Source organism: Callorhinus ursinus, unplaced genomic scaffold (assembly GCF_003265705.2).
Source record: "Callorhinus ursinus isolate GAN/ISIS: 27379988/994484 unplaced genomic scaffold, GSC_fseal_2.0 scaffold37, whole genome shotgun sequence".
Classification (NCBI taxonomy): Eukaryota; Metazoa; Chordata; class Mammalia; order Carnivora; family Otariidae; genus Callorhinus; species Callorhinus ursinus.
The window spans coordinates 6,323,329-6,336,428 of record NW_027397099.1 but is presented as its reverse complement, the minus strand read 5'-3'; the positions used below and the strand labels follow the sequence as shown (position 1 = coordinate 6,336,428).

Genomic DNA, 13,100 nt, shown 5'->3' with positions numbered 1-13,100 from the left:
ATTTTGTGGAATGTACAGCTGCAGTGTGGCTGCTTCCCACACGGTGGCGCCAAAGACCAACGCTGTACTTCCTAGGCGAGGATGGGGCAAGGCAGGGGTCGGTTCCCGGATGCACCGCCCCAAGATCATCTTCTGATGGGTGGAGGGTGTGACCACATACAGGGTGACTAGGACCTTCCCCACTACAGGGCCCTCCAAATCTGTCAGAACAGTTCTGCTAGTGGTAGGAACTCAGAATAAACTACACATCACTCACTGTAGCCTTTGGCAAGTGGCCTGGCCTGAAAGGGTCCCGGGGGAGCAGCTCATCCCGTGACCTGGGAGAGGGGTGAACGTCCCTCCTTACTTGTCCCTTGGGAGAAGGGAGTCAGGAAGGAAGGAAGGACGCCTGGCCCAGCCTGTGGGACACAATCACCCCACCCCAGCACGGCACTGCTCACAGGCCCCCCTGGAGGCCAAAGCGGGATCAGTGGGGACAATAGCAGAAACTCCACCCCGCCTGGGGCAGAGTCTCCAGGGAAGTCACCTGTGGAGCCTGGCCACCCTGGGCTAGAAACTTGATGCCTACTAGGTGCAGGGGCCAGGATCCGGCCTGGAAATGTCTCAAGAAGAGGTGGCCGTGCTGTCTATGAAAAGTGACGCGTTCACTGCCAACCATTCTTTGTATAAATAAATACAAAGAAAAAAATAAAAGTATTTTTATTGTAAGAGTTGGGGGAACAGAGCCAAAAGAAAAGACTGGATGGATCCTTTCTCTTTGCCAATTTTGGGTAATTTGTTTGCTTACAAAATTTCAATGCCCAGAGGTGATGGCCACTGACAGCTCTCCTGACAGCTCTCGGGGGCTGGTGGAGGCAGGTTTGCCCTGAGGAGACTCCTGCAACAGGAGAACAGGCAGCTGTTGTGGTGTTTTCCCCACTCCTCCGTGTTTATTGTGTGGAGCACCTTTCCCTGTGGAGAGATGGAAAGCCCTGACTCCCTACCCTACCCTGACCTGAGCCTGTCGCCTCTCAGACCTCTCCCTCTGCTGCAGCCCACGTGACTCACACACAGCAAGCTCATTGCCACCTCAGAGCGGTTGCCCTGCTGTTCCCTCAGACTGCAATACCCTTTCTCTGGATCATTCCATGACTGTTTCCTTCTTGCCATTCAGTTCTCGGCTCAAAAGAGGCCTTCCCTGACCACCCTGACTAAAGTAGCCCCTCAGCCCCATCCCTCGACATCACATCAACCCTGGTGGTTTTCTCCAGTTCTCTCCTTTCTCTCTGAAGTCATCGTACTTAGGCGCTAACTTAATGATGATCGGTCTCCTTTGGCTGGAGTGTAAACTCCTTGTGAGCAGAGACCTTGCCTGTCTGGTCTGCCACTGTGTCCCCAGCATCCAGAATGATGCCAGGTGCCTCATAAGTGTTTGAGCATCTCCGGGCATACGTGCACCTCCTCCAGCATTCTGTCACCCACTGATGGTCACGAGAACTGTGTCGTCCATTTATCCCAGGCAAGCAAGCCAGTAATCAACATCCTCAAGCACAGATCTTTTCTTACCTGTACAACTCTTTCTTTGGGATAAATTTCTTTGAAGTGGAACTGAAAGAGGGGTTTGCACTTGACATCCTAAAACATACTGAAAAAACTACGCCTAACCCCTCAAACCATTCCCACTCTCTTGAGAGTGTCCACTCACACATCGTCCCTCACTTCCAATCTCAGAGGCAAAAAAAAAAAAAAGTGTTTCTTGTTGTTGTTTATATTTGCATTGTATTGATTATGAATGAGATGGAGTGCATCTTCAAATTGCAGTTTTAATGGGTGAATGGGTTCAGTTAAAGCATCAGAAAAGAGAAGTGGCTCCGGAAACCATGAGGTGAGAGTGGTAAAGCTAGGACTCGAATGTGGTCGAACGTGGCAGCATGCTTGGCCCTTGCCCTTTGACATACGCAATGGGAAGTAGAGTCCAGCTTGGGGCTGGAGGGGAGTGGAGGTTGGTCCAGCTACAGACCTACCCACAAGCCCCTCCGTCCTCCGTCCTGAGCTATCATCTGCCCCCACCACTCACCGACTCTCTCTCTCTCTCTCTCACACACACATTGGTGACACAGAAGGTACGGAGACTCAGGGCTGTGGATGCCCTGATTGACAGTGAGCCCCCATGAGCAGGGATGAGGCTGCCTCACTGCTCCCCCCCTCCACTTCTGGTCCCTCAGGAGCTGAGCATGCAGCAGCTTCTGCTTCGTGACTATCTGGCGAATGAATGAATGCTGCACACTCTGTCCGAGGCACAGTAAGGGGCAGGCTTCTATTCTGTTCCCTCCCAGAAAGCTGGGGAGTGAAGCTGCATACCAGAGAGAGGTAGCCATGGAGGCTGTGGGGTGGGGTGAGGGAAGCCTCCGTTTTTCTGGGTTTGGGGACTTGAACTGCATTACTTCCAAAAGTGGAACTAGCTACACCCTACACAAGGACCTGGGGTTTGCTGTGGTTCTCACCACCCTCTGCTGTTTAGTTGAGGGACTTTTCTCAGGCTAGAGCCCGTCCCTTCAGGAATGTGGACTCATGGTGCTTATGGTTAGAAATGGTGATGGTTCTGTGCTCTGCCCCGGCTCCCAGCCCGGCTCCCAGCCTGGCGCCAAGCTGGGCATGTGCTCAGGAAACCATGGCTGACTCAAAGCCAAACTGATTAGGACTCAGTGAACTGAGCTGGAGCTCAGACTCTGCCCCTTCCAAAGCACAGGACCATGGAAAGGCCCTGCCTTCCCTGAGCCTCAGAATGGCTTCTCTGTGAAATGGGTTTCAGCTGTGTCCTTCCTCACCTGGCTCATGGTTGTTGGGGAGAAGTCTGAGAAGCCTCCATCACCCCCACAGGCCTCAGCTACCATCCCTCCTTCAAGGTGCCTAGGCAAGGGGAGGGGGCCAGGCAAAGGCGTCCCATCTGCTCACTGCAGCCCCATCCATGCCTGGCCCTGGTAGTCACAGGATGGGGAGCCAAGCCTGGTCACAGACAAGGACAATAGGAAGTAATGGGTGCTCAGAAGGGTTGAGTGGGAAGCCAGAGGACACAGGCTTCTTGCAGGAGGTGACAGTTGAATCCTTTTCCAAGTGGATAAGGGGGAGGAGCAACCCAAGTAGAAGGGAAGCTGGGAGAAGAGACAGAGGCCAGAGCATGGGGACCACGCTCGGGGAGTCACAGGTAGAATGGCGTAGTAGAACCAGAGCACCAAAGACTGGCAGGATGCATGGGAGATGAGATGAGTAGGTGAGGTCATCTTAGATCAGACCTCCCGGGTCTTAGAGGCTCCACGACTGAGTCTGGACTTATCCTGAGGGCAATGGTGACCCGGTATGACCCAATTTATGATTTCAAAATCACCCAAGCTGTTAGGTAGAGAACAACTGTAGGGGATAAAGGTGGAGGGAGGGAGGCCAGAAGAGGTGGTGGGCCAGGCCTAGGTACCAACTGTGACCAGACAGAGACATGAGCACACACAGAACGGAGTGGCTACAAAGGGCAAGGGAATCATCCATTAAAAGTGGAAATTTTCGGGGCACCTGGCTGGCTCAGTCAGTAGAGCATGTGACTCTTGATCTTGGGGTTATAAGTTCAAATGCCACTGTGGGAGTAGAGTTTACTTAAAAAAAAAAGTAGAAATTTTCTGGAAGTGGAATTCCAGAATTCCAGAATAAGAAAGAAATCCTCGGACAGTGCTCTGGTGAGCCCCTGCAATCAATGCTGCCTCATCAGAGCTCCGAGCAATGGGGCAGGGACAGCTCTATGCCCCTGCCACCCCAGGAACCAGCAAGCCGCCCAGCCCTGAGTGCTCAGTGGGTGTTTGTAGAATTAATTAATAAACAGAGTACTTGCAGTGGGAGGTGAGGTACAGGGAGAGAATGAATTTGAAACATGTCTTGGAGGTGGATCAATCAAAAGAATTAGAAGGCTGAATGAAGGTGGGGGTAGGAGAGGTGACGTCATGGTTCATGCATTTTCTGATTCGTTCACTTCATTCATTCACTGGCTCATCTGACTATATATATATATATATTTTTTTTAATTTTTTTTTAAAAGTAGGCTGCACATCCAGTGTGGAGCCCAATGCGGGGCTTGAACTCATGACCCTGAGATCAAGACCTGAGCTGAGATCTAGAGTCTGACGCTTAACCGCCTGAGCCACCCAGGTGCCCCATCACCTGACAAATATTTCTCGAGCTAGGGACAGTGGTGACGAGGACTTCCATGATCCCTGCCCCCGCAGAACTTCAAGACCCACAGTGAGGCAGGTTTAGGCGCATGAGCACACATGGGCGTGCATGCTCCCTGGTGGTGATGAGTGACAGGAAGGTAGTCCACAGGACATGGGGAGAGAGAGTAACAAGGAGAGGCTGTCTTCAGAGAAGGTGGTCAGAGGATGCCTTGCAGAGGAGGTGACTTCAGAGGTGGGCAGGGACCAACTTGTGCCAGTTTTGAGAGCTCCGTAGAGGCCAGGCCTCTGGCTCAGGTGGGAGCCTGAATGGAGGTCAGTGCTTTGCAGAGATAAGACGAAGGAAGAAGAGTCCCCCAGGGGCCGGTCATGAGATCTGGTGGGTCAACGAGAGGCTCTGGAACAGGAGAGGGCTCTGAGCATGGAGGACTGCTTGGTATGCTCAGCAGTGGATGGATGGAAGCCCTGGGACTGGGTGATATTGTAGGGTGGGGAAATAAAGACAACCCTGTCCCTGGAAGCAATCCCCAGGTTCAAGGACTATAGAGAAAGGTGTGCTGCAAAGGAAGGCAAAGAGGAGGGGCTGGGAGGCCAGAGAACTGGGAGAGGGTGGTGTGTCTCTTGGAAGAGCTGGTGATGGAGAGGACATCAGTGCCCCCTGAGGGTCTCTGCCCCCCACCACAACTTCTGGGTTGTGAAGACCAACCCTGGGGGGTGCAGATATTCAAGAACCTCTTAAGGTCCCTCAGCCTGCTCCTGGGTATGTCTGTGCTACCTCTAAAGGTGAAGGACTACAGAGTGAAACCTGAAGGGTGAGGCCCAGAGATCTCAGTTCCACCTCGACCCACTCGAGGGGAGAGGCAGTATTCCAGTCCCCTTATGGGGAAGGACCGGGCTCTGGCCCCCTTGGCCAACATGTGCCCCAAGCCCAGGTACCCAGACCCTGCCAAGCTCTGTGAGCAAGGCCTGAGGCTCCCCAGAAGCCAATAACCAATGAGTGGTGAATGCACGGCCAGGTGTCCAATGGCTAGGCTTCAGTCCCCCTTGTTCCCCTTCCGGAAACTGTCCCTGATCCTTCCCTCCAACCAACCCAACCCAGCAGGGGCGGTTCCAGGACCTGTTTCAGGCGGTCACAGATAGGAGGGCCTGAAAGATCTCTAGAGACCACAGATTCTGAGGAGCGGGCTGGCAAGCGGGGCCCTTCGGCGCACCCTGTTTTGGGATCTGTGTGGGAAGGAACGGGCTTTGCTAGTAGCTGCCCAGCTCCCGCGGATCCCGAGCGCCGAGAGCTCCCACCGCCCTCGCGTCCTGCAGGGCCCCGCCTCCCCGCAGGCTGGTGGAACCCGCGGGCCACTGGCCTGCCCCGTTACCCGAGAGGGCGGAGCGAGCCGTGGGCACCTCCTCCGGTGCGGGAGCCGCTGGAGCGCAGTGGGTGGGGCCCAGCGGCCTGGGGAGGAGCGGGGTGGCTGGGCGGCGGGCGACGGGCGGAAGGAGGGGCGGACGCCGGCAGCGGCGACAGCGGCAGCTGCGGCGCGACCAGGCCGGGCAGGGACGAGCGCACGGAGAGCGCGAGGTCCGCGCAGTCCAGCGCAGCCATGTGAGTGTCACCGCCGTTTCCCGGGCCGGCGGGCCGTGCCGGGGGTGGGCGCGGCTCTCCGGGTGCCTCCCCATCGGTCCCGGATCTGCTGCCCCGGCTGCGGCCCTGTCCCACATCGCCCCATCCCCGGTACCCGAGCCGCGCGGTGTGGTTCCTCCCCTCCCCCCGGGCGCGGAGGACGCCCACAAAAGCCGCCGCCTCTGGGCCTCCTTCCCTCCCAAGGCAAGGCCCCGGCGGCCCTTGCCCCGGAGCTCTGGGGTGGGCCGGGCCTGACGGCGGGCCCAAGGCGCCAGCCTGGGCGCTGACAGGGGCGCTCTCCGGGAGCCCCCCTGCCCTCGCCGCGGGGTAGGCTGAGCTGGGAATGGGGAGGGGGCGGTGAGAGTGCAGGCCAGCCTCTGAGATGAGCTAATCTTCCTGGTCCTACCGGCCGGCCTAAGCGGCTTTGGGGCTCGGCCCGAGGTGGCGGATCCTGGCCTGTGGCCGGGCTCTTTGCCCAAACGGCTGAAGCTGGAGATGATCTCCCTGGCCTGGCGGGGTACAGACTCTGTCCCTGGGAATGGGAGGCTGATGCGGGGTCTGTCTGCAAGCAGCCAGGCTTGGGCACCCTGCAGAACTGTTTTGGGGAAGAAGCTGCTCACCAAGGCTAGGGATCGGCTAAGTCTGCCCTGGGCACCCTCTGTCCTCTTCCTGTTGAGGCCTGAGTCCAGTCTCCAGAACTGACCCTTCCTAGCCAGTTCTACTGGACTGATCCTAATTCGGGTCCAGGCGAGCTGGTGGAGCACCTACTGTGTGCAGTCTCATATAACAAAGGTGCCTTGGCCACCATCTGTGGGACCTCACCCTGGGCCTGCAGCATTCACATCAGCACAGCCTTCTGAGGAGGGTTATAGCAAACTGACAGATGCAGAAGCAGGCCCAGAGAGGTTAAGTAATATTCTCAAGGTCACACATACTGGCTTAGGGAGAAGTGGGAACTAGAACCAGACCTGAATTTTTGCCATGGCTCTACCACCTTTGTGGCATGAAGAGGGTGTGGGGAATGAGAATCGAACAATGAGGTACAAAATACTCCAGCGGGACAAGGAGGCCTGGCTTAGCTTCCACTCCCACCCCCCTCCCCCTCCTGGGTTCTGTGGGGCAGCAGCCAGAGATGGAGGCCTGATTTGGGTGGGGGTGAGGGGCGCACGCGGGGAACCAGGCTGGGTGCACCCTGGGTGGAAAGGCAGATGAGGAGGACGAGGTTCAGTCAACCCTGGCCCTTCACTGCGGCTGGGGACTCCCTACCCTGCCAGGCCCTGCCCAGGGGAGGCCACCAGGCTTCCAGGGCGCCGCCAGCCGGGGAATGTGACCAGCTGACCAGGGAGGGGGCCGGCAGGAAGTGAAGCCACCCGGCCGCCTCCGCCTCGTTCCGGGGTGGGGGGTCCTAGGCTGCGCGCGCGCGCTCCCCCCTCCCTCCCGCTCAGGCAGCTGCGGCATGACGTCAGCAGCCGGGGTTGGGGGCAGTCGCCATGGAGACCCGGACAGGTTCGGTTAGGGACCCCATTCTTGCAGCCGCCCCTTGCCCCGGTTATTTTTAGCGTCTGTTTACCTCAGTCTGGGGCAGCCCCGCGCCTGGGCGGGGCTGGACCGGGGACTCCTGGCTAGGCTGCTGGCCTGGCCGGGCATACCACTGAGCTGGGCAGTGCAGGTGGTGGGACCTCCCGTCCCACACAAGTGCACCACTTTTGGCATAGAGGGTATTGGGGGTGGAGGAATCTGGGGCCATGCAGGCCTCCGGGGCTCCATTCCCTTCTGCCTGGAGCTGGCTGCGCTGCAGGCCCCATAACTTTTGGGACCTGGGATCTTTCCCATGTCCAGAACAGACTTCAGGGCTGGCATGAGTCCAGAGAGTCCCCTGGCTCCCATCATTCAGCCCCTGCCAGTTAAGGTGGGCCCTCTCCCTTAGCTCAGAGGGGTTCAGCTCTTTCTCTCCCCTGCAGCAGGGAAGATCCTGCCTTTCCATCTGCTGAAATGGTCACATTTCAGGTGGATATTCTGATGGTCATTTGGCGAGAGTGCAGACCAACATCCTGGTCCCTGTCAGGGACTAGGGAGTTGGTGGCAGCAGAGCCCTAGTCAGAGAAAGAAAAGTGTTAGGACAGTGAGCCTACTCTGATTCTAGCCTACCCACTCAGTTCCAGAATCCCAGGGTCCCCACCCTGCCTTATGCCCAGGGAGCAGAACGCTACTTGCTGATATAATCAGCAAGTGGGGAAGGGACAAGGAAGATTGTATGCAGGATAGGGGAGTTGGGGTGGGCACAGACTTAAAATCTACCCCTTCAACAGCCCAGGATCTGCTCTTCCTGTGTCCGGGCAGCCCGGTTCACTCAGCCCCCTCCCTCATCTCCCTGGTGTGGGGCCCAGAGGGCACAGCAGTGAACCCCACAAACAGGCCCCTGATTCCAGAGTTCACAGTCTGGTTGGAAGACAGATACTAAAGGAGAACTGACAACTGAGCTATGTGGTCTTAGGGGTCAGAGGAAGGAAGCTATGAGGCGCCTGAAAGGGAGAACCAACCCAGGGTAGGCTTCCGGGAAGAAGAAGTCATAGGGTAAGACATGAAAAAAGAGAGGGAGTTGTTCAGGTTGAGAGTATGGGAGGAGGATACAGGAGCAATGGAGGTTGTTGCTTAAAGGCTGAAGAGCCTTGCAGGTTTTGAGAGGGTCACAGTAGCTGGAACAGAAAGACCATGAGAGGAGCAGGGGGACTGAGTGGAGGACTGGTTGAAGGTATATGTGGGGAGGCACAGAGCCTGAAGGGTGTTGGGGGTCATGTCAGAGAATCTAGACTTTATCCCTGGGGTAGGGAGTCACCCATGGATGTTTCACAAGAGTCAGAGAGAGGGATGTTAAAGACTCAGAGTCCTGGGGTCTGACTGTCTGGATTTGAATCCTGGCCCTCCCACTTACCAGCTGTGTAATCTTGGGCAGATTAGTGATTATTAATAACAGCAGTTAATATTTGTTGTGTGCTCAAAGTGTGGTAGTGTGCCCACCCCAACTTCCCTACCCCACATACAATTTTCCCTTCCCCAAACACTCCCTAGAGAGAGAAGTAGCTAATTTCAAACTCCCAACAGCCCTGGGAGACCATTGTTGTTGTTATTATGCTCATTTAACAGAGGGATATCCGAAGCCCAAAAAGGTTAAGAAATGGCATGCCCGAGGTCACACAGCCAGTTAGTCTCAGGTTTCTCATCTGCAAGATGGGGCTAATAAGATTTACCCCTATTAGAGTTGTTACCAGAATTAAATGAGATGATGTTTGTTAATTAAGCGCAGGGCCTGGCCTATAGAAAGCACGGTTTTTGGCATTGGGAGATGACTGGAATTTTAAGAAGAGCAATGTTGTTATTGAATAAACAGTGCAGGGGGCACCTGTGGGCTCAGTTAGTAGAGCATGCAACTCTTGATCTCGGGGTCTCGAGTTCAAGCCCCACGTTGGGCGCAGAGCTTACTTAAAAAAAAAAATGTAGGCAGTCATGTAAAATAAAGCTGGATACCCTTAAGAAAAAAAAAAGAATGGATCATCGTGGGTTACAGTGGAGACAGGGAGCCCATTAGGAAGCTGCAGTAGGGTTCTAGATGAGAGGCGGTGACAGCTTGGACTCGAATTCTAACTATGGGAGTGGAGGTGAGGGGAGCAGTTTCCAGAGATGGCAGGAGTGGGTGGCTGAGTGGATGTGGGGGTAACAGAGACAGAGGCATCCAGGATGACTCCTTGTTTCTGTCTTGAACAACTGGGTAAAGAGGGGGTGGGGCTGCCACAGAGAGGTTGACTGGGGAGAGTCAAGTTTGAGAAGGAAATTGGTGGATTCAGCTTGGGGACCTCAAACGCAGCACATCCCCAATAGCCCACTCTGCATTGTCGCTCAGCTTCCAGGGAGGTGGCAAGCAGGCAGTTGGCTACAGAGGCCTGGTGCTCAGAAGAGCCGTTTGGGCAAGGAAGAGATAAGAAAGTTGGCAACGTTTAGATGGTATTGAGGTGTGGGAGATGTACCCAGCCCAAGAGTGAGGAGGCTGAGGCCCATTCCGGGATGATGAGAAAGACAGATCTCCTGTGGGAAAATAAGATGTCCAGCCAGAAAGAGATAGGTGGAAAACCAGGAGCATGTTGTTGCCTCTTGAAATTCAAGGGCTCAAAGAAGAGGAAGAGAGCCACAGAAGTGAAAAGCTTTACTGAGATCAAGCATGATAAGGACTAGGCCTTGGACACTGGATTCAGCAACAGGGAGGTCACTGACCAGTCAGGGGAGTGGTGGGTGTGGAAGGTGGACCAGAGTGGGAAGAGAACTGGCTGGTCATGGAGAGGAAATCGAGGTAGACATCTCTTCAAGAAATTTGACTCTGAAAAGGCCAAATGGAACCATGGGTGGGGTCGCTGGAAAGAGACGTGAGGTCCACAGAAGAGTCATTTCATTTTGGAGTTATTAAAGTCAACTTTATATTAAAATATACCTACAGAGAGGGTGCATGTCCTAAGTGTACAGCTCAGCCCATTTTTCACAAGGGAACACACCCACATAGGATCAGGAAATAGAACCCAGATTAGGAAATACAGAACATTACCAGCACCCTGGAAGCCCCCTTGCGCCCCCTTCCAGTAACGACTCCCAAAGGGTAACTAGTATTCAGACTTTTATCACCATAGATGAGTTCTGCCTGTTTTTGAACTTTCATATCAAGGGAACCATACACGTGTCCTCTCTTGTGGTCCTGCTGCTTCTTTATGTCTGTAGGATTCATCCATATTGCTGTGTGCAGTTATATATTGTCCATTCTTTTTGCTGTATAGGTTCCATTATCTACGGATGGGCATTTTGGTAGTTGCCAGGGTTGTTTTCATTTTTTATGTGGCAGTGACTTGAGCTTGTTTGAGGCTTGTGGAGAAAGTCTGAAACACTCATCATCTGTGAGAAGGAAGAAAGCTGAGGAGGGCCACACATGAGGATTTCCCCGGTGGGAAATGAGAGCCTGGCTGAGGTTGAGAGAATCGCTCTGTGGTTCCAGCTCAGTTCCAGCAGGTGCAGGCACAGAGAAGGCTGGGAGGTGGGTTGCCCAGTGGTGGTTTCTGCCAGGTAGGAGAGAAGCACGAGTGCTAGGCATATTAGCAGCAGTGAGCGATGCAGTGGTAGCTGCGGATCTAGGCTGGGGAGAAGGATGTGCAGGGAAGAGAAGGTGGGAGGGAGCTGGCAGAGAGAAAGGAAGCTGGGGCCAATTGTGAGCTCTATGCAGGATGGTGTCTGGAATTCTGGGCTGTATCTCCAGGAGTGACTGACACATGCTTGTCACAGAGTTGTCACTCAGTGAATAGGTGAATAAATGAGCTGAGGGCTCAAGAGGTCTCAGGTAGAAGACAGGGAAGGTGGAGGTGATGGAGAGAGACTTAAAGTTGGAGTCACTGTGGTTGCGATTTAGGAAAGGGGCATTCCAGAGCCAGGAGTGTTCCCTTGGAGGGTGGCTGAAGGGAGCAGAAAGGCCAGTGTTGGGCAGGCAATCCGCAGGAATACATAGTTGCTAGTGTAGGGTGCACAGCACCAGGTCTTCAAGGAGAGAGAGGAGGTTAAGCACTTCTCAAACTGGGGTCCTTGGGCATCTTGCATCTGAATCTGTAGGGGAGTGGTGGGCTTGTTGGAAATGCTGATCCCTGGGCCCACCCCAGCCTCTCGGGGGAGAAAGTAAGCAGAACTGAGCATCAGGGAGCAGGAGTATTTATGGGATGGGGGAGCACCCAGCCCTTCCAATGCCCACTAGTCCCTGGGCATGGTAGCCTCTATTTAGGCTGGAGGTGGATGAAGGAAATTCAAGGAAAAGATACTGGTGGCGGGAAAGGACCAACACCAGGGAGATTCAGCCATGTGAGTTGGTGGCCAGAAGGAGGGGGCCTCATTCTAGGATGTAGCTTCTACTGGAGAGGAGGCCCTGGCTGGGAAGTGGGACCTGATCCTCTTCCCTAGGGCCTGGGGGTGCCGGGGAGTGTGCCTAGACTGAGCACCCCTGTGAATGGGGGCTGTGTGACTCTGTACCCAGTTCCTTCTCTTCTTCCTTTTTGAGGCAGCAACACATAATATGAGCTTGGTCCAGTTCCCCTTTAGCCCTTCTCTCTTCTCAGCCTCCCAGACCCCTCATGCTCGTGCCTGACTCTGCCCTCCATTGGCATAGACCCTCCACTCCGCACCCACAGCCCTTCCAGTCTTTACATACTCGGAACCCCAATTCCCAGCCCCCTGTGTGCTCAGTCCTCTCTCAGCACCCCTCTACAGCCACTCTATGAGACCCTTATGCTAACTGCATCCAATCCAGTCTCCACTCAGGGTCTTCATTCTGTTTATTCCTCCTTATTCACCGCCGCGCTCAACTCTCTTACCCAAACGCCTAACCCCACCCGAGAGGACCCACTTCAGTGTCCTCCCCCAAGGGAACCCCCAGGCACCCCTCCCAGAGGCCGGCCAGTCCCCGGGCCCGGTACCCCCACCCCCCGCCCCCGTCCAGCCGGTCCCGCCCCATCCATCCCGGCGGGCTGAGTCAGGCGGCAGGAACTGGGCGGGGGGCGGCGCCGGGAGGAGCTGAAGCCGGAGCCGGAGTCGCTGGGAGCGAGCGCGGAGCCCAGCTCGGCCAGCACCTAGTGGCCCTGGGCCTGTGGGGACACAGGGGCGGGAGGGCAAGCGCAGGGGGTGGGGAGCTGTCCTGGACCTACCATGAGTGCCAAGAAGAGAGGTAGGACCCGGCCTGGGGCTGCGAAGGCCCTGGGGCTGGCCCCAGGGGGTGTGGGCCGGACTCTGGGGGCCAGGGGCACGTGTTTCTTCGGAGCAGGGTGGGGGTCTGCGGAGGATCCCTTCCGGCTAAGGGCGCGGGCGAAGGCGTCCATCTGTGACTCAGTTTCCAGGTCGGAGCCACAGGAAAGTGGCGGAGGCAGGGCACTTCTTGGCACTGCCCCCCACTCTGGGAATCCCCCGGCTGCTGGCCGCTGGGAGGGCTCTGGCGTCCCGGCGCCTGCGAGTCGGTGGGGGCTGGAGGGGAGCAGTGTACACGGGGCGGGCGGGTCGCAAGAGCCAGTCCCGCGCCTGCCGGGCCTGTCCGGCACCTCCGCTGGGCTCAGAGCGTGCACCCCGCCCGGTGACCTCCGCGGCCTCGCGGGGTGGGGGCGCGGGAGCTCCTGGTCACTGTTGCGGCGGGTGGGGGGTGAGTTCAGGGGCAGGGCTGGGGAGCCCGCCCCGCCCCCGGGTAAACAGGCGCTTCCGCACATTCTTCATGCGCCCCGCCCCTTTCC

The 13,100-nt window shown here is 56.2% G+C and overlaps 1 protein-coding gene and 1 long non-coding RNA gene across 4 annotated transcripts in view; one reads left to right on the top strand and one right to left on the bottom strand.

Moving 5' to 3' along the window:
- The first annotated feature begins 5,637 nt into the window (after window positions 1–5,637).
- The window catches only part of RIPOR1 (RHO family interacting cell polarization regulator 1), a 15,952-nt gene continuing 8,489 nt past the window's right edge, over window positions 5,638–13,100 (top strand). For 2 of the 3 annotated variants that reach the window (XM_073880118.1, XM_073880117.1), the window contains exon 1: window positions 12,406–12,547. In XM_073880118.1, the coding sequence (XP_073736219.1) occupies window positions 12,529–12,547 (19 nt within the window). In that variant the 5' untranslated portion in view covers window positions 12,406–12,528. Of the gene's footprint in view, window positions 5,791–12,405; window positions 12,548–13,100 lie in introns of those variants that run through there. The other variant, XM_025888952.2, reaches the window with a different exon arrangement.
- The window catches only part of LOC112836951 (uncharacterized), a 24,831-nt gene continuing 21,990 nt past the window's right edge, over window positions 10,260–13,100 (bottom strand). Inside the window, exon 4 of the long non-coding RNA XR_003211603.2 lies at window positions 10,260–11,439. This is a non-coding gene — a long non-coding RNA (uncharacterized lncRNA). The remainder of the gene's footprint in view (window positions 11,440–13,100) is intronic.